The sequence below is a fragment of the Panicum hallii genome, chromosome 3 (genome assembly GCF_002211085.1).
Source record: "Panicum hallii strain FIL2 chromosome 3, PHallii_v3.1, whole genome shotgun sequence".
NCBI lineage: Eukaryota > Viridiplantae > Streptophyta > Magnoliopsida > Poales > Poaceae > Panicum > Panicum hallii.
The window spans coordinates 8,722,546-8,748,479 of NC_038044.1; the positions used below are offsets into that span (position 1 = coordinate 8,722,546).

The 25,934-nt window shown below is 46.6% G+C and overlaps 4 protein-coding genes across 4 annotated transcripts; 3 read left to right on the forward strand and 1 right to left on the reverse strand.

Moving 5' to 3' along the window:
- The first annotated feature begins 2,201 nt into the window (after positions 1 to 2,201).
- On the forward strand, positions 2,202 to 3,302 carry LOC112884780 (universal stress protein PHOS32-like). Its single transcript, XM_025950337.1, has 3 exons — positions 2,202 to 2,486; positions 2,605 to 2,833; positions 2,960 to 3,302. Exons 1-3 carry the CDS (start codon positions 2,312 to 2,314, stop codon positions 3,063 to 3,065), a joined length of 510 nt encoding a protein of 169 aa, XP_025806122.1. The 5' UTR covers positions 2,202 to 2,311; the 3' UTR covers positions 3,066 to 3,302.
- Positions 3,303 to 7,284: 3,982 nt separating this feature from the next.
- On the forward strand, positions 7,285 to 10,563 carry LOC112884768 (LRR receptor-like serine/threonine-protein kinase GSO1). Its single transcript, XM_025950318.1, has one exon. It carries the CDS (start codon positions 7,353 to 7,355, stop codon positions 10,272 to 10,274), a length of 2,922 nt encoding a protein of 973 aa, XP_025806103.1. The 5' UTR covers positions 7,285 to 7,352; the 3' UTR covers positions 10,275 to 10,563.
- A 6,087-nt stretch (positions 10,564 to 16,650) lies between these two features.
- LOC112885132 lies at positions 16,651 to 17,097 on the forward strand. Its single transcript, XM_025950800.1, has one exon. It carries the CDS (start codon positions 16,651 to 16,653, stop codon positions 17,095 to 17,097), a length of 447 nt encoding a protein of 148 aa, XP_025806585.1.
- Positions 17,098 to 17,684: 587 nt separating this feature from the next.
- LOC112884771 (protein NSP-INTERACTING KINASE 3-like) lies at positions 17,685 to 25,846 on the reverse strand. The gene is made up of 10 exons (XM_025950327.1): positions 25,714 to 25,846; positions 25,523 to 25,594; positions 24,974 to 25,117; positions 24,766 to 24,837; positions 24,608 to 24,670; positions 24,401 to 24,480; positions 24,145 to 24,291; positions 20,851 to 21,192; positions 19,400 to 19,791; positions 17,685 to 18,405 (listed from the first exon to the last, which is right to left on the reverse strand). Exons 1-10 carry the CDS (start codon positions 25,746 to 25,748, stop codon positions 18,082 to 18,084), a joined length of 1,671 nt encoding a protein of 556 aa, XP_025806112.1. The 5' UTR covers positions 25,749 to 25,846; the 3' UTR covers positions 17,685 to 18,081.
- Between the last annotated feature and the right edge of the window lie 88 nt (positions 25,847 to 25,934).

Sequence of the window (25,934 nt, forward strand, 5' to 3'; positions counted from 1 at the left end):
ATCATCAAAGGGCTGTTCGGGCACGCGAATATGCAGCTCTGCTGGAAACCATGCTCCGCTAATAAGCAAAGCTTTTTGTCATAGATCGTGACAGGCACGTGATTAATCAATTGATTGGTGGGGGTGTGATCCAAACGTTTTTTGAACAGTGGGGTGATCCAAACTTACTGAGTAGGGAGCAAGCAAAAGCGTGGCCACGCTGTCACATGTGAGTGGCACGTGAAGTTTCCATGATTTGCATTACTATATTGTTAACAGTGTTGTCTCAGTAGCTGACACACCGCCCATCAACAATCGAAGCGACGACGGCACAAAGACGACGACATCATATTGCTCATGAAGGGCCCAGTTGGCCCAGTTGTCACTACGTTTCCTTTCTTCTTCGCAGGATGGGCTGGTTCCTCCTGCGGTCCTGCCGCCTCAAACGGAACGAAAGATCTGGCCCGCATTACGCAGGTACAGCGACATTCACCCCAGCCCATTGCTCGATTGAAGCCCAGCAATGTCAGCGTCACTGCTGTGCAGCTCAAACAATTATTCTCTCTCGTCTAAAATAATGGATTCTGGATATCTGAAAATGATACGAGTAGATTTGTCTCGAAATGTGGCTTCATACAAATAAAAAAAATGCTCTTGGTTTGCACTTGGTGAAATGGTGCGCGCATGCCATATATCCTTATAATAATCTTGTATTGATGAAACAAATTGAAATTCGATTAAATTTTGGTCAAGAACCTCAAGTATTTGAGACCGAAAGGGGGTTAACCCTTCACTAATTTAGTGAAGATTATCCGTGACCGCTCGGCAAAAGTTGCAAAATTGATAGAAGAATTCGTTGCACAGCTCTTCCAAAACCTACTAATTTCTAGAAGTCACCAGTTCCACTTCCATGAGCAACGATCCTCGATTTTGAAAAACTTCCCATAGTTTTCTGGTAGATAAATTAGAGCACATACCGGCACGCACAGCGCGGAATCCGATTCCTCCCGTGCGTACGTCGATGTTTCCGTTCGCTTTTGCGCGACGCGCCGCTCATCGTCAATCCGGGTGGCGCCAGGACCGGCGAGCCGCCGGCGTGCCGCGTCGCCGCGGGACTAGAAACGCCGGTAAGGAATCCGAATCCAGCGAGTTGCAAGTTCAACTAGCCAACGGAATATATATAGGAGCTGCTAGCGGCCAGTCCGATAATATGTTTTATCGGACTCTCCGTGGCAACATTAAAAATATGCACTTGCAATATAAAAAAATTAATATTTGCAACATCAAAAAACACGTACTGAAATGTATCAAAACACGTACTGAAATGTATCAAAACATCTGCAAAGAGTAAAATTTCTACCGCAACATCATAGCTCTATTTCATACAACATCCAGTCAAATTCACGCAGCATCAAAACAATACTAATGCAATATCAAATTCATACAGGCGCAACATGAAAAAAACTGCCTCCACAAAAAATCAATCGGCAAGAAGAATTCTACTGCAATATCATGGGGCTCGCCGCCCCCGGATCTCTCACCGCCAGCTTGGAGGTCGCCGCCGCCCGCGCGGTGCACGCTGCTGGCCTCGTGCGCCGCCGCCCCGGAGATCCCACGGTCGCCCTCGCGCGCCGCTGCACGCGCGAGCGAGGTTCTCCTCAACGGCGTCGGCGTCGGCCTCCTCCATTACGCGCGACACCTCGTCGTCGGTGGCCGCGTTGCCCACGCTCTCGAACAGCGCCACTAGCTCCGACCGTAAGATCCGACTGTCATCGTTTGCGTCGAACTTGCAGAACACGCGCTCCATCTCATCCTTCGTCTCCGCTGGCACTGGTGTCGCCAGCGCCGAAGACGACGACAGCGCCTTCCTCAGCGACGGGATGATGGTGTGCTGCCCGCCGTGGAGCAGGACTGCGAGGACGAGGCGCCACACTTGTCGCCGCCGGCCTCGTGCGGCACCCGCGGAGCAAGGGGAGAAGAGGGGAGGGGGCTGCGCTTGCAAAATGAATAGTTGCAGTGTGGAGAAGCGGCGTTCGGATAAGAATGATTTGTTTTCTTAATTGGAGGTGCTTTTGACGGGTGAGGCGCCGCCCGATTCTAGCTGTTTCATCGGACGCGCTGAAACTACCATTCCCGAATATATATATATAGGGAGGCTTCGGCTCTGCCGTCTATATATAAGGAGATCCGTTCGCCTTTGCCGGTTAAGCCGTGCCAGTTCATCTCGAAGCCCAAGTGAAGCTTCACCGGCTTTCCCTGGGGCACTCAGGTTGCTTATTACAAGTACTTCTTCCTTGGACGGAAGCTACGCGTCGTGGCTGTCGCGATCGGCATGGCCGGGCGGAACGTCGGCGTGGCGGTGGACTTCTCGCCGTGCAGCAAGAACGCGCTGCGGTGGGCGGCGGCGAACCTGGCGGCGCCCGGCGACCGCCTCATCCTGATCCACGCCAAGGCCTCGTACCAGTACGAGGAGGGTGTGGCGCACCTCTGGGAACGCGACGGCTCGCGTACGACATTTTTTCCCCGTCTCTTCCCCCCCTCCCCGGTGTGCCTTTATGCTTGTTAATAAGGAAGGATCAGCCAGAGCCTAGAGGTTTCCAGGCGCTCATCAGGGGATTTTCGCAGCGCTGATCCCGCTGCTGGAGCTGTCGGACCCCCGGGTGAGCAAGATCTACGGCCTGGCGCTGGACCGGGAGACGCTGGATATCCTCGCGCGGGCGGCCGCCCAGCGAGGGGTCCAGGTCTTCGCCAAGGTGCTCTGGGGCGACCCGGCCAGGAAGCTCACGGAGGCGGTGCACAAGGTCCCGCTACAGTGGCTGGTCGTCGGCAACAGAGGGCTCAGCGCCGTCAAGAGGTGCAGTATATATAGATGCATGGATCCTCTGCTTCTTTATTTCCTTCGGAGTTCAGAGTTGTTCAGAATAATGCTCTCTTTGCCTGATGATCACTCCTACCTTCTGTTCGTTCTTGGCATGATTAGGGTTCTGATGGGGAGCGTGAGCACCTACGTGGTGAACCACGCGGCCTGCCCCATCACCGTCGTCAGGGAGAACATGCTGCCATCAGCACTGACAACCAGCTACTGATGTCCTCCCATGGGGATGGCACGGCAGTGTGCAGTGCAGCTGGGTTTGCCTGCTCTGCTCTAGTACGTTGATGCCCATGTAAACCAGGGAGTAAGATGTCTTGCACCATGTCACTCTTTGTAACAACATAATCTGTGTCATATATGACTAAGAAACAGATTGTGAAAGGGCCCTTGTGGATAGTGTGTGGCCGTAAAGGTGTTTTCTTTGTGGTCTTTTTTGTAAATATATATATGTGTAGAGGTAAAAATACATGAATCTGTTAAAATGTTACTCTTTTCTGAAAAGTTCATCTAAAGATTGATTTTGACAATGCTAGATTCTTTTTTTCTTTTTTTTTTTGAGCTGAACATAGACAACGAACATTATTGTGAATCTGTGAGGTGCACCAGCGCGGATGAATGGTGTGTGTCAGTGACTGTCAGGCCCAAATACAGGGCCGGGGAGATCCGGGCCGGAAATGAAGGCAAAGCACTAAAATCAGCACAGCGATTTGAAGGACGGAAGTGGGCCCAGATCTCCAAAGGAGCACACAGTGGGGCCGTGGGCCACCTCCGCTGGCCTTCCAGGCCCAACACCACACGAATCCCTGACGCTGGCGGGGCTCTCTCTGGTCATTCACTTCTCGTGTTCGATAGCGGCGCGGCGGGCGGCCATGGCGGTTCCCGTGGCTGTTGGCGCCCGACGGCCGCCGCACGAGAAGCCCCGCGGCCTTCGCGCTTCACCGCGGGTTTCTGCCCCACCCGCTCTCGCAGCTTAGATCCCATGGCGGCGTGGCATCGGAAAGAGCTACCGATCTCTTAACCTCTTACACCGCTTGCGATTTCTCGGACGCCGTCTCGATCACCTGCCGGCTGCCGCCCGCGAGGTGCTCGACGTAATGGCGCCGAAGCCGGCGCCGTCGATTGCTCTGTCTCCGTCATCGTCGATCTGCAGGAGCCACCACACTGGCCCTGCGCCCGCACAAAAACGGTTGCCGCCGCTTCTACCAGACCGGAGACCAGAAACCACCTTGACATGCGAACGCAACCGGAGTAAGTCCACAGTTCCACATCTGGCCTGCCATGCCAACCCGTTGACGTCTACCTAGATGCCATCGGCTCCGGATCCTCCGTGACTTCCGCAGAGATTTGGCAGGCGCTACTGTGCCTGCGCGCTGTCTCTTGGCAAGACAACAAGTCAGAGGAGCGAGATGGAACCCGGCGACAAGCAACATGGGGACCCCGGACTCGCCGATCCAGCTGACGAGCGCCGCTCCTTACGAGCTCGAGCTGAACATGGCATGCCGAGACGTCCCGTCCCGTTCGTCCGCATCTCCGCGTGGCCAACCCAATCGATTGCCCCGTTGACGCTCCCGCCGCGCACGCCCGCTGGCACGGGCACACGCAGGTTGGTAGAGCTCCTGCCCCCTTTTTTTTCTCCCCTCCTGCATGCGCCCGCACAAGTACCGCATCACATTGTCAATTCTTCATCGAGTGCTGTTCCTGCAAGATGCTAACCCGCTAGCGTACTGTACCTAGTATTCATGGGTCAATGCAATGACCGCAACGCTTCACCGGCAGGGTGGATTACTCTGAAAGGAGATCCGCCTTTTCAACCATCTCCCGAGTGGAAAGCTGGTCTCAGACTCAACAGCTGATTGGAGTGGACACCTCGTTTGCTGAGGTGTATGTTACTGCTGCTGCATGGGAAAAGGTTTGGCTGGTGCACCCGTGCACATGGTTAACAAGCCCCCTGTTGCTTGCTACCGCAGCCAGGTTAGTGGGTGCTCACTCAAATCTGCTGATCACTGTTTGTGGCTTGGTATGCATTCCTCCGAACATTGAAATGACTCAAATGAGGATAGTGGGTGCGCTGCGTGTCCAGAGGAACCCTGAAGAGATTTGAATCATAGTAACAACTGAACAACAAGATACTTAGGAAAATCATCTGAATAGGCTGTAAAAGAATATCAGCACACCTTTTGCACCTTTAAGTTATAATTTAGAAAGATTGTATAGCATGCTGCAATGATAGTTAGTTTAGTTTTCTGTGTAGTATCTGAAATTCTTCACATTCTCTTTAGTTTTTCTATGATACGGAAAAAGGTCTTTTAAGTAGTTATTTCTCCTCTGTTTTTTAAACAAAACATAATGTGCCGCACCCTTGATTTTTTTTACAAGGAAAAGCACTATCCTACCCTCCTTTTTATAGGGAACGATATTATCCTTTGTTGAAATTCTCTTGGGCAGCAATCGGAAGGTGATGAAGGTTTAATTTGATGTAATCACACAAACTACTTTTTTATTATTTGAATACTGTTCTAGATATAGCCATAGAAGTGTTTCTCAATTGAGATTATGAAGGTAGCATTCCTGCATCACTATTTCTAGTATGAAATGTCGGTTCCATATAAATGTTTTTGTTCATGCTAAATGGAACTTGTTCATTTGTCGTAGAACATTTGCTCCGTGATTCTAGCTTGAATTAGCCCGTCTTACGATACTTCATGATAAAATATGCAGCTCTTTTCTTGGGCTTGATTAAATAGTAAGTTCAAGAGATAAGCTTAAAAGATGGCATGCTGTTATGCACCCACATTTGTCCTTTGACTCGTGTCCTTTCCAACTCGAATCCTGTGGGTGAGCAGGTGAGAAGCGTACAAGCAAGCAAGAGCGCAGTGTGAAGGAGGCACAAGTCAAACCCCGATCAATCAGGAACCAGTACTAAATTGTTCGGATGTCAAAGAAAGTCAATCTTGGACCAATGATGCAACCATCTCACCAGGCGCAAGTCACTGTCCTCATGCCGCCGAACCGACGGGTAGGTTGTGCCTAGGTGTCCAATCATCTTCTGTCCTCTCAGTTGTTTTACTGACCTTCACTCAAGCATCAAACTCTTTCACGGGCATGCCACTTCACTCTTAACTTTATTATGCTTCTCGAAACTATTTCTGTATTAGTTGCACTTCCCAACTATTCTGTTATATTTCTACCCTTTTCGACAAAACTTGCATCAAATTAGTTATTCGTTAGCATTGTGGGTTAGCAGTTCAATGAGTCAATAACTGAACTGAAATGGCTGCACAAAGCTGGCACACCACTAGGCGGTCTGAACTCTGAAGGCTGAACCAGAAAGGAGGGCGTGGTTGCGCATGATGAGAACTGGGAAGGCCACTAGCAGGTAACCAGATAGCCGTCTGTCCCTATCTGCATGGACTCGCTCTGTCCATGGAATCACTTTTGTGTGCGCAGCAGCAGCAGCTGCATTTGAACTTCAGGAAGCAAAGCCAAGTGCGAGCTGGCGAGCCCCGTCCGTCCCGTGCATGCTGCTGGTGAGTCCTCTGCCTGCCTGGCTGGCTAGAACTGCTGAGGTGGTTACTGTGAGCCGTTTTATTTTCTTCCCTGCACCTTTGCTTCCTGTGGCCTGTCCATTCGATTGTGTCACTGTCGATCCCCCGCAAAAGTCACTGGCTTTCCCTCGACCTGATAATTGAAAAGCTGCTTTGTGGTCTAGCCGAGAGGTGATTGGTATGGGTCCTCCCCAGGGATACATCCAGATACATAGATTGTACACACCGATCGTATATCCCTTTTTTCTTCATCACATACACGAGTATATGCATTTATCTTCAGTTATTCGATAGTATATTCTCCTGATTTATACAATTATACGTATTTATCTTAAATTAGGCAGGCAAGGAGAAATTTCCATGCTATCCATCTTGTTTGCAAAGTCAGAAACTTGACTTTGGCAGAGATGAATAGAGCATTATATTTCTGTACTTATTTTTATCACTAAAAATGAGCAAGAAAACCATTGAGTAAGCATGGAAGCATCATCTAATTGTCCTGATGCCACCAAATCAAGGGGGGCAGTTGAACTGTTTGAGCATGTACACTCTGTAAAGCGCATAGCTAACTAATTCCAAGTACCTTTTTCGCTCTCGTCAGAACAGATCAAACAGAAGAAGCTGGAGTAACTAGTCAAAACAACAAGGTTAGCCTTTAAACTACCTGTTGCTTAGGCCTTGCATTATCAAAAAACAATGCCGGTCATTATTCTGATACCGTATCTGATTGTTTTGCATTCTGAACTGCTTTCACCTTCTCGTTTGGCCTGTATTGCAATTTCAATGCTGAGAATCCAGCACATTCTCTGACTGTGATACATAGAGCAGGTAGTGTTTGACGACTCTTTTTTCCTCTTTCAGCTTGGGCAACGACTCTGCATATGAAGGGCCACACCACAGCCATGGAGCTTATACACTTCTCCTAGCTCACACAGCTACATGAAACCATCTTAGCAATGGCTATCAAGCAGAGCAGCTCCCCTCTGCGTGTTCTTGCAGATCTATCCCTACTGTTCTGCATCCTGCTTGCCCCTGTATGCTCAGCCGCACCAACCACAGCTCCTGCCACTCTCCTACAGCTGAAATCCAGCCTCACTGATCCCCAAGGTGTCCTCTCCGGCTGGTCGCCGGATGCCGATGTGTGCTCGTGGCACGGCATTACATGCCGGCCCGGTGAGGTGGGCATTATCACAGGCCTCAACCTGTCCGGGTATGGCCTGTCAGGCGTGATACCTCCGGCGATCGGTGGACTCATCTCCATCGAGTCCATCGACTTGTCTTCTAACTCCCTCACCGGGCCGATCCCGCCGGAGCTGGGCATGCTGGAGAACCTGAGGACGCTGCTCCTCTTCTCCAACTCTCTCGCCGGCACCATCCCCCCGGAGCTCGGCCTCCTCAAGAATCTGGAGGTTCTTAGGATCGGCGACAACAGGCTGCACGGCGAGATCCCGCCGCAGCTCGGCAACTGCACCGAGCTGGAGACGCTCGGCCTGGCCTACTGCCAGCTGAGTGGCACCATTCCCGCTGAGCTCGGCAACTTGAGGCGCCTGCAGCATCTGGCCCTGGACAACAACACCCTCGCCGGCGGTATCCCGGAGCAGCTCGCCGGGTGCGCCAGCTTGCGCGTTCTGTCAGTGGCTGACAACATGCTGCAAGGCAACATTCCTTCGTTCATTGGAAGCTTCAGCTATCTCCAGTCTCTGAATTTGGCTAACAATCAGTTCTCCGGTGGGATTCCGGCGGAGATCGGCCACCTCTCCAGCTTGACATACCTCAACCTGCTCGACAACGGCCTGACCGGCGCCATCCCGGAAGAACTGAACCGGCTGAGCCAGCTTCAGGTTCTGGACTTGTCCATGAACAACATTTCTGGAAAGCTCAGCATCTCAGCAGCACAACTGAAGAACCTGAAGTTCCTTGTGCTGTCTGGCAATCTCCTTGACGGCGCCATCCCTGAAGACCTCTGTGCCAGCGACTCATCAAGCCTCGAGAACCTGTTCCTCGCCGGCAACAACCTTGGAGGCGGCATCGAGGCCCTGCTCAACTGCGGAGCTCTGCAGGCCATCGACGTGTCGAACAACAGCCTCACCGGAGCAATACCGCCGAGCATCGACCGGCTGTCGGGGCTCATCAACCTTGCTCTGCACAACAACAGCTTCACCGGCGTCCTGCCCCCGCAGATAGGGAACCTGAGCAACCTGGAGATCCTGTCTCTGTTTCACAATGGCCTTACCGGCGAAATACCGCCGGAGATCGGCAGGCTTCAGAAGCTGAAGCTCCTGTTCCTCTACGAGAACCAGATGTCCGGAACCATCCCTGATGAGCTCACCAACTGCACGAGCTTGGAAGAGGTGGACTTCTTCGGCAACCACTTCCATGGCTCCATCCCTGAAAGGATTGGAAACCTGAAAAATCTGGCCGTGCTCCAGCTCCGGCAGAACGACCTGTCCGGCCCCATCCCGGCGAGCCTCGGCGAGTGCAGGAGCCTCCAGGCTCTGGCATTGGCGGACAACCGGCTCTCCGGCGCATTGCCGGAGACATTGGGGCAGCTGGACGAGCTCAGCGTGGTCACTCTGTACAACAACTCCCTCGAGGGCCCCGTGCCGGAGTCGCTGTTCCAGCTCAAGAACCTGACGGTGATCAACTTCTCGCACAACCGGTTCTCCGGCAGCCTCGTCCCCGTCCTCGGCTCCAGCTCCCTCGCCGTGCTGGCGCTGACCAACAACAGCTTCTCCGGGGTGATCCCGGCGGCGGTCGCGCGGTCGAGGAACATGGTCCGGCTCCAGCTCGGCGGCAACCGGCTCGCCGGAGCAATACCGGCCGAGCTGGGCAACCTGACGCGGCTCAGCATGCTTGATCTTTCGTTCAACAACCTCTCCGGCAACATCCCGGCGGAGCTCTCCAACTGCGCGCTGCTCACCCATCTGAAGCTCGACGGGAACAGCCTGACTGGCAGCGTCCCTTCCTGGCTCGGGGGGCTGCGGTCCCTCGGCGAGCTGGACCTCTCGTCGAACGCGTTGACCGGTGGCATCCCGGCGGACCTTGGCAACTGCTTGGGCCTCCTCAAGCTGTCACTCGGCGACAACCATCTCTCCGGCAGCATCCCGCCGGAGATCGGCCGCCTGACATCTCTCAATGTTCTGAACCTGAACAAGAACAGCCTCACCGGCGCCATACCGCCGGCGCTCCGGCAATGCAACAAGCTGTACGAGCTGAGGCTGTCGGAAAACGCGCTAGAGGGGCCAATCCCGCCGGAGTTTGGTCAGCTGTCGGAGCTGCAGGTGATACTGGACCTGAGCCGGAACAGGCTGTCCGGCGAGATCCCGGCGTCCCTGGGCGACCTCGTGAAGCTGGAGCGGCTGAACCTGTCGTCCAACCATCTGGACGGGGAGATACCGCCGTCGCTGCTGCAGCTGACGAGCCTGCACCTTCTGAACCTGTCGGACAACCTCCTCTCCGGCGCGGTGCCCGCGGGGCTGTCGGGCTTCCCGGCCGCGTCGTTCGCCGGCAACGAGCTCTGCGGCGCGCCGCTGTCGCGGTGCGTGCCGTCGTCGCCCAGGCGGCTGCCGGGCACGGAGGTGGCCGCGATCGTGGCGGGCATCGCCGTGGTCTCGGCGGCGGTGTGCGTAGCGCTGCTGTACACCATGCTGCGGGTGTGGAGCAACTGGCGGGCGGTGTCCGTGTCGAGCTCCGACGGCGAGGAGTCGGCGCACGGCGGCGGCCGCGACAAGTGGGGCGCCGCTGGGGACGGCAAGTACTGGAAGGTGGGATCGCCGGTGTCGTCGTCGGCCGAGGAGAAGCACAGCTCGGGGTCCGAGACCAGCGTGCTCCGTGGCGACAAGTCGACGGAGGCTGCCGGCTGCGCCGCGAAGAGCTAGCTACGAGCTGGTTGCCTCTATCTATGATGTTTATGTACCAATGCTTTAAGCCTTTAATGGCTGTTTCTCCATCCGATCTCCTCTTCATCTCGCGTTATTGTTTCCTCCATTGCTCTGTTCGTGGTGTTCTTGATCTGGAGCTGTAAGGTGGAACGTGGTGGAGTGCAGTGGTTCATCTGTTAGATCTTCGGTACGCGCGTTCCGTTTCGTGGTTATGGGCTTTGCTTGGAGGCCCAACTGTTTTGAGGAAACCTAGATAGAAAAGAAATTTTTTTTACCTCCCTAAACTTTAGAAGGAATTCACGTTTCCTCCATAGATAATAAAATCATCCGTTTCAACTTACCAGACTTGTGATACCGGACATATGACCTCCATAGATGGTTTCTCTCGATGGTTTTTCTTCTTTTCTTTTATGTTTATTTTGGCTGAAACTTTAAAAAGTCATAGTAAATCATGAAAAAATTATAGAATAGAAAATCAAATTTTTTTGGACTCCACGTGAGCAGATCTATGCAGTGAACATATGATATAATATAATTTAATAAAAAATTATTGTACTTTTAGATATATATACTTTTTAATTAATTCATAGCTACAGTCCTGTGGTCCAATTATGGTAAAATTTTTATGGTGGACTAATCATTATATTCTTAAGCTGTAGTAAAATTTTTATACTCATTGGATCATGTATGCTTGAGCAACTAAATTTCAAGCTATATCAGAAACTCTTTAGTTGCTCTAGCATATATGATCCAATAATCATAAAATTTTATAATAGATCAAGCATATAATTATTAGCCCACCATAAAAATTTTATCATAATTGGACCACGAAGACTGTAGCTATAAATTAATTATAGAAAAATATATATCTAAAAGTACAACAAAAATTTATTTTACTAAATTATATCGTATCATATCATATGTTCACTATATAGATCTACTCACATGGAGTCAAACAAAATTATTTTTTTTATTTTATAATTTTTTTATAATTTACTATAATTTTTGAAAGATTCAGTTAATATAAATATAAAAGAAAAGGAGAAAAATCACTTAGAGAAACCAGTCAGAGAGGTCATATATCCGATATTGCGAGTCCGAGAAATTTAGGCGGATGATTTCATTATCTAGGGAGGAAATGGAGGTTCATCCCAAAATTCAGGAGGTAAACAGAAACTTTTACCCATAGAAAATCTTCTCAATTATTGTTGGGCTTCTTCCTGTTGGGCTGTCCCGTCACATGCAGTATGATGATACGATGATCTAGAGCCCAGCAAAGGGGGCTACAGTTCCGTGCTTGTGTCCTGTGATCCTATCGTTGACTTGTATTTTTCTTTTTCTTTTTTGCAAAATACAATATAGACGACGTGCAAACACTCATCCCTAGTTGAAATCGTTTGTTAAGAGAGACCGCAAGCAAAAAGCTCGAGGGTATTTAGTTTCGGAGGGCTAAACTTTAGCTCTGTCACATCAATTTTTTTTATCATTTATGAGTATTAAATAAAATCTAATTATGAAACTAATTGCATAACGTCTGGGCTAATTCGCGAGACGAATCTAATGAAGTATATTAATCAATGATTAGCGGGATGGTTACTATAGTATCACTGCTACAAATTATAGATTAATTAGACTCATTAAATACGTCTCGCGAATTAACACCTATCTGTGAAAAAAATTAAATATATTTTATTTAATATTTCTAAATAGCAAAATTCTCTTTGACGTGAAAGGGCTAAAGTTTAGATCTTTAAAACCAAACGAGACCTAAAGCAAAAAAATTTCCTAGCCTCCTTTGCCTCAGCTGCTGCCGCCAACCTTAAGCTCCTTTGGATGGTCACCAAACTTGATGAGCTCCTTCTAAACCCGGAGTACTTTGATCAAGCTCATAGCAATAGAAGGATCACCGCAACCACCTACCTCGACGATAACCGTAACAGCCTACCTCTACCAACCAGTACATGAATACCACGTGATCTTTTGATACTCATGCATCAATGCATGTCAGGAATCGCAGCTGATGAAATCGGACTCCATTTCATCTCGGTTGTTCAAAGCTTACTGAGATCTCCAAGGACGAAGCAGCCAAGGATATGGCAGGTGTGAAGCACTGTCACCTCAGGCCTCAGCCGTCAGCTCTTGCCCGTCCTGGCCTGACCACTGACCATCAGGTGCTGCTGGCCTGCTGCTAGCGGCCGGCTCATCATGTGCACACACTCATGCTTCCGGCAGAGATTTCAAAAAGGCACACCTGACAACTGACGTCATCACTCTCCTCTTAAAACACTTGCTGTTCTTGCCATTTGGCACAGTACATTCATTCAGGTCCTGTTTAGTTCCCACCCCGTAAACGCAAAAAAGCTGTAAACGCAAAATTTTCGAAGAAATCTTGCTAATTTGAAATACTAAATGAAGTCTATTTACAAAACTTTTTGCATGGATGGGCTGTAAATCGCGAGACGAATCTAATGAGCCTACTTAATCCACGATTTGCAACAGTGATGCCACAGTAACCATCCGCTAATTATTACTTAATTATGGATTAATTAGCATCATTAGATTCGTCTCGCGATTTACAACCCATCTATGCAAAAAGTTTTGTAAATAGACTTCATTTAGTACTTCAAGTTGGTAAGATTCCTTTGAAAAAAAATTTCTACCTTTACACAGCCGGAACTAAACAGGCCCGTCGGTGAGAGTGGTGCAGTGATCACGACTGCACTGCACCTGGAGACTCTGGCTGACTGGCTGGCCCTTGCAACCTGTGCAGCGTTGAAGGAGATTCACAGAGGTTTCCATATGTTCTTTAAAGCTCACTGTAGCTGTCCGATCGAGAACCAACCCTCCAAACCGCCATCGAATTCAAGCATCGAGTAGCTAGCTATTTACTAATTGTGAAACCAATGGTATGTGATGCATTACATGAATCACTTCCTGAGTACTTGCTCAAAAAGAAAAACATAGAAAATTATATACAGAAAAAAGGAAAAAGAAAGAAAGAAAAGGAAGCACATAAATTTGTGAAGCACTCACACGGAGCATTGAATTTCTGGTCGGCTCACCCTGTGAGCACGGCGTGTGCCACAGCGCCAGACGCAACGTACCAGCACGCCGGAGCATCCCAGTGCATTCATTCCTGCCGACTCTCTCTTTTCACCATCATCGATTCCTCTCATCAATTCATTCAGGAAAGCTACGGTCGTTGTTCAGCCTGCTGGCCGTGATCTGAGGACTAGCAGACTTCTGCTCCCTGAATTCCAGGCCCTGGCGACGAGTGAGCTCTGCTCAAGCGTTTTTATCTTTGGAATGTATTATCTTTGATGTTTCTGTCATCTTGTTCTCATTATTAGCTTCGTATGAAATTCACTGAACCCATGTTTTTATATGCTTTCAATAGAAGCAGAGTTTCTCTTTTCAAAAAAAAAAGAAAACTGAACCCATGTTTCGACGACAGAATCATTGTCTGAAGAAACGAGGTTTCAGAGAATCTCAGGCGGCTTCAAGCTGAGCACAAGAGTTCGTGCTTTGTCCACCGGGCATTTCGGGCATTCCGTGGCTGCCTTTTGGCGCAGTTTGCGCTTTTTCGATGGAGTTTCGAAGGCAATCAGGCATCAGTTCATTCCACTTCTCTCCAATTTGATCCCTGCATGCAGCTTTTCTTCTGTACCCCTGCAGATGCACACTTTGGCACCTTTCTGGCTTTCTGCCTCTTGTCACCTGAAAATTCATTTGTTGCCGAATGGCCATGGGCCTCAGATTCTCTAGATTCTTATGTCTCGTTCATGAGCATGTTTTGCGTGTTATGGTTGGCACGGATCTTGCTGTTACAGTAGGATACAATTTGTTACGCTTGGCTGCAAATTAACTGCCATGCACTCAATATTGTAACTGTTATTTTAATCAAAGCAACACTTCACTCCATGTTGTGATTAAAGTGCCAGCAAACAGCAAAGAGCCAACAAGAAGGGAAGGGTCAATGCAGCTTAAGCAAGCGAAAATAACTAAGCACAAAGCCTAAACATCCACCGTGGCTGGCAAAGATCTCCATAACCGTAGTGTCTATAATGCGGCTGCCTGCCCATTGCATCAGTGCTGGTTCATCTTCCTTTTGCAGCAAAGACCAGAACCTCCAATATGTCCCAAGTAGATAGCCATTAATCGGAGGCCCCTCCAAGTCCTGCAACACCACCATCATCTTTAGCCTTCTGCAACTAGTGTTCTTCCACCGTTTGCTTCTATCCGCTAACTCCAGCGAACCGGAGTTGAGGACGTAGAGCGCTTTGATGGAGTCAATGTGCCAGTTTGAGGAGTCAACCTCAACTGATCCGTATTATTTTCCTCCATCACATTATCTGCAATGTCTCCAAGCTTGCTGTTATTGTCAGAACACTAGGCATCAGATGTGTAACTTCTCAACTTCCTGCAGCAGTCAACTTATTATCCCACTCTGGTAAGTGATTTAAACGATTCTTGAATCTCATGAAAACCCATCTTACAATCACTGAAAGTCAAATTGAGTTACTCATATTCCTACGAACTGAAGCAAACAGACCCAAAAAGAAATTACCAGTCATGAGCAAGTCAGCACAAAAAGACATAAAAACAGAGCGAAATTCAGCCTTTTCCTAACTGAAAAATAAAAAATGATCGACACTAACAATAATAACAAGCATGTACACAAAACCAGAGCTAACCAAGCACATTCATATACAGAGAAAACTATGAGAAATACAGGGAGTTGATCAGAGAAGGCAGTGTACACCTCACAGACATGACTTTTTCTGAAAAAATCGCAAAAAAGGCATCACCTTCTACACTCCAAGCTACACTCCTGAACGCCGGTCGATCACAAGTTGTGCAGCGGGTTGGATCCGGTCGGCGAGAACCTCTTGTCGTCCCTGAAGAAGCCGCCGTCGCCGCCGAACCGCCGCTGGCTGAAGCCGGAGAGGCGCCCCCGACCCTCTCCCGAGGCTGAAACCGAAACGCCTGCACCGTTCCTGGAGCTGGGCGGCTGCTCATCAGGCGACGGAATGACGTTGCCGAGAAGGGAGACTCCCCTTAGCACGAGAGGGATCAGGGACACCAGCAGGAGGATCTTGACGCAGTTCATCTTCTCTCTCTACCCCGTGTTACTCTCTCTCTTTCTCTACCTTGTGTTATGTAGTAGCTAGTGCGAGAGGAAATGGAGGTGGTGAGAACTGGTTGCTTGTGCCAATGGGGAATGCAGAGATGGCAATGTAATGTTAACCAATGATGCATGGAGAGAGACAGAGAGAGAGAGAGAGGGAGGGGGGGGGGGGGGGCGGGCCGGGCCGGTCCCGAGTGATTTGACGTAGGAGGCGACCGAGCAACGAGAGAGATATATGGTGTTTGTTGTTTTCTCGAGCCAAACTGCAGCTTTCTTCAGCTCGGCGGCATGTGGTGTTTTGATCGTACCGGTAGGCAGACGTTTCGTCCACGAACAATGCCGCCATGCATCTCCATGTCTGATCGACCGAGACGTGTGATGGTCTGCTCTGAATCTTCAATCATCGCTCCGTTTCTGACGAGGATAAAACGTTGGCAGTAACCGGGTTAGTTACGGCGATCTCTGAGCCACGCAACCTCTTGCTGGCAGAGGGTAAAAGAAAAAAAAACTTTCAGCGTTCTGTTTTTGTTTTGTTTTCCAGGTCAAAGATCTCAACTCAAATTGAAACATAGTGTGAGATATGGGAACTTCAAATAGGAAACATGGCAGAAATTCTTTCAGTCTTCTGGCCCTGAATCTGAATCCATCAGCCTACAAACAAACACGACGCTCAGTCTGCCTCGCCCTGAATTCATCCGATTGCTGCGTCTGCACAATAGTCTCTGTAAACAGCACATTTGATGCGAGGATCTAGTGATCAGCGAGCACGTTTGCTGCGTGAGTGAGATCGAGTATGTGCCAGCCAAATCCAGAATCCCCGTCAGCAGCAGCTACAACCATGAAGGGTTCCATCCATCAGCAGCTGCCAAACTCTCCCATGCAGCAGCAGCTGTCTTGGATCTGTCATCTGGCTGATGGCTCCATGCACTGCAGCCAGGCCAGGGTCCAGAACTGGAAACTGGAGGCTAGCGAGAGTGCGAGACGCATGCCGTCCCAAGTTCCAGTCCAGACGCTACGCTGCAAGTGCTAATCACAGATAACGTCACAGGGCTCAAAGATTTACAGCTTCTCAGTATTGCTTTCTGAATGCTGTCTCACAGCTCTAAAGTCTGAACTCTGAATTTGCATCGCATAATAAAGTTGCTGGCTGGGTACTAGATTCTTTTTTTCCCTGATGAAGCGTCCGATGTGAGCATTACCGTTTGTTCTCCCGGCTCCAGACCCCGGCGACGGCACGATGCGGGCATGCGGCGGGAGACCTTCTCCCGGCACGATGGCTTCTTCGCCTCACTTCAGCGGGTGGAGGGCCGGCTGGCCTCCGAGAAGCATCAGGAGCGGAAGCAGGTGACACGGCTGCGAGACGGCGACACGGGCGGGTGCGACTGCAGCGGCGCTGACGGGTTCCTGGCCAAGGTCGTCGGCGTGGCCGGGCCCAAGTGCGACGGGGAGAAGTGGAGGTTGGACGCCTGGATCCGCCATTATTGCCACCGCGGGGAAGGCGGCGGGTGCCGGGTCAGGGAGCCCGCGAGGCTGGCGCACCTGCTGCTCGCCAGAGCCTCCAGCGACGCGGCGGCCGTCGCTTCCCCGGCCACCGTGGAGAACTTCCTCGACCGCGATCCAAAATGTCGATCCGGGAGTTTTGCAATATACCCCCTGATTAGGATCGCCATTAATAGTCGCGATCCAAAATAGAGGTATATGTGTAAAATATCGATCCGATTTTCACAATATACCCTCCTAATTTGGATCGTGATTCGATTTTCATAATATATCCTTCTAATTTGGATCGCGATTAAGATCCGGTATTTTGCACTATAACCCCCAATTCGGATCGCAGTTAGGGGCATCAGGCGAATAGATTATAGATACGATGCCACGGCGGCTCCGAAGGGCCGCTGCCGTCGGTTGCTGGAGACCCTATCACCAAGCCGCCACCACCCATCAATTGCGGCATCGGCGTCAGTACTTCAAGCGTAGCTCCTTTCGGCACAGCCCAACCATCGTCGGGCTCGAGCCACCGCCACCGCCACCGCCTTCAACGGGTGGGGAGCCGCCATGCTTTTGAGGTATGCAAGGAAAGAGCACACGGTTCATGGATCTGAACTTCTTGTGCTTCTGATGAAGCAGGATAGTTCATAACTTCATATTGTTTGCCAGTAGGCGGAGAGAAGGTAAAGCCTGAAAAGGGGCTAACTTGGATTGGTGATGCATTTGCTGAACCTTCTACTGATTCAGAACATGATAACATGATCTGGTTCACGATCACAAATTTGCAGCATTTCTTCCAAATATGACAAAAATGTTCTTTTACATGACCGCTGTCAGCACCAGAGAAAAAATAATTGATCACAATGCAAGTGTAGCATCTGTTATCAGAAAAACGAAAAGAATCCTAGAAATGCATTAACAAAATTTATCTAAGTTTTCCAATTCATATCCTTCTCCCACCAAATGATGGTCAGCAAAGAGGGGTTCACTTCACCTCATCAACCAGATGTTTTCTCAGGGAGGTCATTAACAGTGAAGAGCCTTTTTACCGTCCATCAAGAGGTACACCAAGATAGGACAATCTACTTAAGCAGAAAGTCTGAAATATCCTTTTGTTCCTTTAAAACCCGCATATTTGGGCTCTGAAATTGATCACTACATGTAGACATAAGAAGCGTCTGCTAGAGATCACCTTGGTCCTGAGAGTTCAATGGCTTGCAACTCAATTGAACTGCTTCGATCTACATCATAATCCAGAACAGGGAACAGATAGCCCGGGGAGTCGGGGTCCAGCTCCTCAACATCTTTCATGGCCTCCCATTTCTCTGCAACACCATCTCCTTCTTCCAGCATCCTAACAACTTCTGACATCCTAGGGCGATGCTCAGGTTTGTACATTGTGCAGAGCAACGCTATCTGAACCATCTCCTCCAACTCGACACTGTCATAGTTGTTTCTTATCTTCATGTCCACAAAGGAGCTTAGCTGATTTTGTTCGAGGAGTTCCTTGGCCTGCGACAAGAATATATATATATATATATATGAGTGCGCAGCTGTGTTTGAATGGCAGTTCATGGCAATTGAAATAAGTCAAGAAATATAGCTGGGGAAAGAAACCGAAAGTGTTGGTGGTGGAAGTTTATAACTCTCTAGGTTTTTGGGCCCGGTTTTTCCATTTAGAAAATGGGTCAAGACTGAATTTTATTTTCCCCTAATAAATTTCACAACAAAGCTTTTGTCGCCCTTTCAGAAAAAAAACGAAAAATGTGGAACTTTTGAATGGGGTTCCAGATCCTAGCTGTAACTGTAATCGCTTGGTTACGGTTCAAGTGGAACATTCCATGGGGAGCAATATATTACAGTTACAGTTGAGACAGTTTGTTCTTCTAAACTTTCTTTCACTACAGGAATAAAAATGGGGAAAAAAGTAACAATGACTAGGACTGGACCGGAAATAAGCCTGTTAGTGCTCCTGGTCAATGTCTGAGAAATATTTGGCAAACTCTGTTTGAGAGATGAGTTGAATACAATGTCAAAAGAAAAAAAATTCACATGAATGGTTTTAAGCACCAGGTTCTCCACATCTTTGGCTTTCATACTGCATGACTTTGCAATAACAACTGGAATTTGTTTTTTTTTCATCTTTTCTTCCTCTACAGATTGACATTATCCCAGATTCTTTATAAATTGAAATTGAGATTTCATTAAGCACAGATCACAGATGGTTTATACTCCATTGCTGATACGTGCTGTTGACATAAGTACAACCAAATAGATTTACTATTAGGAGAAAAATCAGGTACATATCACTAACTACAAAATACAGATACTCTGAAATGTTAACTTAAAACTACCTATTTAATTCCAATTATTTTTTTCAGCACCATGATTCTCATGTTCATTAACGTTTCCTAGGAGAGTGAGCTAAATGAGACAAATCTTTTTTTTATTAAAGGTGAAAAGAACAATGAAATTGTAGTTAGAGAAACGCACAGGAAATATTTACCCAGTCAAGAATTCCTCCATTCACATACTCATTCTGATGGAGCTCCAGCGTCTCTCGGCCGGTGACCAACTCGATCAACAGGAATCCAAAGCCAAAAACATCAGACTTATCTGATGAGTGGCCAGACATCAAAGACTCCGGTGGTATGCGACCAAGTGTTCCGCGTGCTTCTGTGATAACATGAGACACCCCAAGATCTACAAGTTTTGCCAGTCCAAAATCCGCAATAACTGCTTCAAGATGTTCATCAAGGAGAATATTTGAGGCTTTTATATCACGATGGATTATCTTAGGAATACATTGCTCATGCAAATAGAGCAGTCCCCGTGCCACGCTGAGTGCTATACTCTTTCTCATTGACCAGTCTAACGCTGGTTCCTCATTTACAAGTTCTGACAAAGCAAAAGAGACATTGTTAGCTTGAATTTCTTGGTAAAAATAAACATTACAGAATATAGGGTTTACCATACTTTGAACTAAATGGAAGCTTTATGAAAAGACAAATAATATAGCAGAAATTTCATTGAACTGCAGAGTAAGATACTTCTTAATAATCCAGGATCAACTAATGAGGTTAGCTTGTGTTATTATTTTATTGCAAAACACGAATTGCGGCTGCGAAGTTGTACATGCACGACAAGCACAGGGATACGCATGTCTTAAAAAAGACCAAAGTGTTATAAAAATATCATCTCCCATGCCAAAACATTTGCAGCGCATGCATGCATCACATCAAAGATTCACCTTGGACTAGGCAAGTCATGATACAAAATCAATGATAAGAAATTAAGATGACTACCATGAGCAAAAGATGCTGCTAATTCAAATATAATATAGAAGTTGCCCACAAAATGTACAAGATGGACTCAATTTAAATTAAACATAACCATTCAATGCCAAAATATTTAACATTAACACTGATATAAGTACATTTTCTTTGTCATATATATTGCTGTACCTCCAGTAAAAAATTCCATGTTGTCCTAGAACCATGTAGATATTTGTTTTTGAAAAAAAAGGCCAACCTAGGAGGAACTAGGCAGCTTTATATTAAGAATAAAATAGGCACCCGAATTCGCCTCATGAAAAATTGAACTTAGAGGTCTGAGCATATATCCATATATACCCTCAAATAATTGAGGTAGGCTCAGTTCCAGAGCAAATTACCTTTCAAAACTATTATGACTAATACAATACTTGTCATATGGAGGCTTTTGTAGGGAGTTAGAATCAAAAGTGCATTTAAAAACACATAATCAGAGGTGTGTCTTAGGGACCATGTCACTATCCTAAATGGGAAGTAAAGGACATATACTTGAGGAAGTGCTCAAAATCTTCTGATAACACGATTTACTAAAAATATATTTCTCCATTTTTACCCTCATGACATGCATGTGGGTTCAATCGTACACAGGATATATGAGCATGATTGCACGAAGCATGATACTAACCATGTAATTTAGAAGCAACAGTTCCATTTGGCATGTAAGGATACACAAGGAGCCTTTCATCATTTGTAGTGCAGAATCCAGTAAGATGAAGGAGATTGCGATGAACAACCAAGCCTATCACTCCAACTTCCGTGTGGAATTGATCATCCCCGACAACTAAAACATGATGCTTCAATCTTTTAACAGCAACTATAGTGCCATCAAGCAAACAACCCTTGTATACTATTCCATATCCCCCCTCCCCCAAAATATTTCTTCGACTGAAGTTATTAGTAGCCCTTTTTATATCCTTGAACTTGAAATGCTTCAGATGACCAAGCCAAACTTCTGGGCCTTGTTGAACTGACAATGTGATGATATACATTTGATCAGATATCAGAGCGCTGTAGATGTAAAAGAATAGAACAAATGGATTTACGGGCTAACAAAACAAAGCCAAAACTAAGTGGGAAATCAAAACCTGAACTGGACTAGTTGTTTGGCAATATTATGAACATTTGTTTTGTCATTATAGGAAGGTCTGAACTGAAATGAACAGTGATAGGAGAATAAACTAAAATAAGATGCATATAAAGGTCAACCGTGACAGCAGTGGCATAAAAAATAGAATATCTGAAAACACGATGCAATGCCCATAAGACTATTGTTTTCTGAAATGTCAAGCATGTAAACATATTAGGTCAAAATCAGAATGCTAGGTACGATCCCGTTGCCCGAACAAAATAGATTGATGGAATAATATCATACTATCCTGAAGCTTAAACTATATGCATGTAAACGCAAACAGTTCATTCTCATGGAATCCAGCATGTTATATTGGAAACCTTAGATCTAATACCCAGAGAATCAAGTAAGATCCCTACCCTTAGCTTTACTCCTTTCCCCTTCCTCCCACAAAATCAACGCCGCTGCCACCCTCGTCCCACTGAAAACACTTAAAATCTTTTGATTATGCACTCCCTCTTCTTCAAAGCCTTGGAGCACCTCAATAGCACTTCCTATCTTCTCTCTCCCATCCTTGGTATCCTTTCGAGCCCCTTTGACCGACCAGCACCAGCAGCTCCACCCCTCCACCCCTCCACCCCCAAAACTTACCTCAAAATATCGAATCATCAGAAATCATTCCTTCCACACAAATTGCACCACCCGGTGATTTGTGGCACCGCTGCCACATCACAGCCCGCAACCACTCACATCGGCTATCCAACCTCTAGGGGTCTAATGTCATAAGCAAACATGTATTTTAAAAAACTTCAAAAGGAAATACTAAAATGTGAAGTTTGGTCCTTTTCTGAAAAAGAAACAGTAAAATAGGATGCAAAATGAAACACAAGGCCATAGTATGACTGCACTAACATAAGTCTCTAAAGACTCAAATAGTTTCATCAAACTAAAACTATAAATTTATATGAATAAGTTACAGCTGTAGCAATTGCAGTTCTCCAAGTTAAGACTGAAAGACAAGTGCATTGAATACAGATCCATAATAATTGTGGGTAAGGATCTTGTTTCTTCGTATTGAAAAAAATTCATGATTGCACAATTATAACAAGAAATATTTGGGGTTCGGCTGAACCCCAAAGATTTCTTTCTTTAGCTCTCTTTGTGGGTAAGGATCTTGTTTCTTCGCATAGGACAAGGAAGACCATGGCCCAAGGGCCCTACTCATACTTTTGTGACGCATAAGGTTTCATGTGAAATAGCATGAGTTTTCACTCAACAACCTTCTTAGTTTGGACGACATAAGAACATCACTGGCTCCTTTGTCGCATAGTAGTTTTGGAAATCTCAACACGGACTGCCACCACTATGGTTAGGTATAACTTAATAGTTTTAAGCTTAAAAACTGATCAAGGCGAAAAGGATAAACTTTACTAAGTGAAATCTAAATTAGCCCCATACGTATTAGAGCTTTTCCGTGATAGGCATATTGTTTAGGCATAGTGACTTTGGAAATCAACATGAATTGCCTCCATTATCGTTAGGCATGGAAGAAAACTAAGTGTTGGGACAGTACTACAATTCTAATATTTTAAGGTCACAAATGGTTAAAATGAAAAGGATGAAAATTACCAAGTAAAATCTAAATTAGGTCCATGCCTATTAGAGCTTTTTCGTAATAGGCATGTTGTTTGGGTACCTAGTTCGGATTTATTTTGTGGGGGTCAGCAATCCTAAACTCCTATAATCACACTCACCTCTTCTCACGAGGCATTGATACGCAAATTCGACGGGTGGAGAGTGGCATCATGGATTATGGCATGTTCATTACGGTGCCATCAAACTAGTAACCATACAGGTATTCATGCCCTCCTTTTATGTTGTATTGTTGTTCACTTCAAAAATAAGCTCTTAATAAACACCTCGTTCTGATATTATGGTCTTGTTGATTATTGTTAATCCAGAGACTTCTTAAGTGTTTTTGTGTATTGACACGATCTTTTCCTTCTTTTCTTATGACATGTTCAATGCTGATTCAGCAAAAGAATTGAATAGTGCGGCCATTTGGAAACAGAACATGTTCCCGTTTTCTCTAATAATATAAAAAATATAAGGGAAATATAGGACCCCAAAATCTCATAGCATCAACATTCGATACTGCTTCTCTCTCTGACTCTCTCTCTCTCTTTGTGTGTGTGTGTCCCCGTCTCTCTCCCTCTCAATCTCTCTTCCTCCCTCCCTCCCTCCCTCTCCACATGTGTGTGTCCCATGCTCACCGTGCAAGCCCTTAACAAGACTGATGGGGTCAGCAATAATTTCACACTAATGCTACCATAGTGTTTGTCCAAGGTCATCAGGGTCAGATTACCCCGATATATCAATGCCTCTAGCTCCTACTAATTCTTGGTTGGATGGCCATAGTCATTCAGTGGAAGTTTTGGAATTTTATGGGTGAAATGATGTAGAGGTTTAGCAAAAGATAAATAAAATGAAGGATGTTGATACAACTTTAGAAAATTCAATGTTACAAACAACAAAGGAGACCAACCAAAACATCCAAAATACATCGACTACATAATTCTTCATTTCTCTTGAATGGGCTCATTCTTAGCCTCCTTATAGCATCATAGCCCAAATTAAAGCATATAAAGATTATATACGTTTATGTTTAAACAAGTTTGTTATGGAAGGATAAGAATGGAAGAAATAGAGTATCTGGATAACCCAGAGTCAGTTACACTTATAGCCGATGATACATCTGCAATGTGAGACATGAACATGTTAACCCCTTTTTGGATCATGCTCTCAAAGTTAAAACAAAAGGATAGATATATAGGTTTGAAAGAATATTACCATCTTCTGCGGCGACTTGCTCACGCTGACGTCCATGACGAAATACCATGACAACTCCAGTAACCAAGGTAGCCACACAAACAAGTGCTACACATAGCGCAAGGATAGAAAGTATACGAACCCTTTCATCCACGCTCTCTGAGTCGGCTGGACCAAAAAGAAATGATTGGGTTGAGAATATCTAGCCAAGATTAATATGGACACACAAAATTCGAAAAGTAGAACTGAAATCTTCCAAAATTATTGAGCAAGCAACCTTCTGTATTCATTGGCTTTGATGCCAGGAGATCGAGCGGCTCTTTTACGGGGGCGGTTAGCAATGGATTACCTCCAAGTCTGTTCAGATATGACGGAGTGCATAAATAAGAAATAAGAAAAATCATTTAAATCTTGCTTCATGTTGAGTCTGCGTGGACCACTTAGTTGGTACACAAGGCAAAGTATTGAACTTGAGATCACTCACAAGACAGTAATCCTCGCCTGAAAAATTGGCCATGTGCCGCTCAGGTTGTTGAAGGAAAGATCCCTGCAAAAAAGGTAGTTCAAGCGGGCAATTAGAATGTGGTAGAATATTAAAAAACAATGCAAAATGACAGAAGGAACAATGGAAAAGGAAAATACAGGGTGCAGATCATGGGAGCAGCGGCTAGTGAATCAGGTATAAGTCCAGATAAGCTGTTATTGTTCAATTTCCTGCACGAAAGATGCGCGAAGATTGAAGAAAGGAAGAGTAATGATAGTGATATATTCGAAAATCAAGTCACAGTGTTAAGACTTAAGAATGGATGCCCTATGATATATTGGAATGCTGAAGGAGGAGTAATCTTACAAATACAGGAGGTTCGACAGACCACCAAGTGTACTTGGGATGCTCCCAGTGAACTGATTATTTGACAGATCAAGACTTCGCAGAAACTCCAAGCTGCCTATACAGTCTGGGATAGGGCCAGAAATTGCATTGTTACACAAATACCTGGCAATGCAACATTGAAAGAAAACTTCTTATTTCCACATATAGTCGAACGGTATTGCTATTCAGGTGCTGTTTGTTTCAGCTAGTGATGACGAAGGGCAACTTTTACAACCATAAGCTGAAACAAATAAGCAGCTTCTCCATAGGATTACTGTAACAATCCACAGGCCCGATTAATACATCGAACAACCTGCTCTCCTTCTTCGGTTTGTGGATCATGATAATCCGCAAGCTACTTTTCACAATCTATAAACTAAAATAAACATGAGACAAGAAATTCTTTTTCCTCTAATAATATATGCGGCAATGCTCTTGCCGTCCTTTCGGAAAAAAAAAGAGATAATAGTAGTGTTTATGGCTAGAAGGAACTCAAGATCCTCCAGGTAATTAGAGATGGAGCCTTACAGATTTTGCAGCGACCTGAGTCTCCTGATCGCCGGCGACAATGTACCGGAGAGATTTTGGTGCCTCAGAGACCTGCAAAAAAAAAAAAAGAACAGCAAAGAACCACGAGCCCGGACTCGAACCTGGTTCCGGTGAGAATCGATCATCATGGAAGCACAGAAGCGTGCAATGAACAAGGACAGGGAGCATACAGCTCGTAAACTTGGCCCTGGTTGCAGGTGACCATGGCCCAGCCGCACGGGTCGCCGCCGGCCGTAGCGTCCCAGTCGCCGAGAACTCCGCTCGGGTCGATCAGCGCCGCCCTGATGACCACCAGCGCATTCACTGCACACCACACCACAAAGACGACGAGGATGTGCGACAGAAGAAAAAAAAAGTGCAGGAACAACCAAGAAAAGAGTGAGCTGAGCAC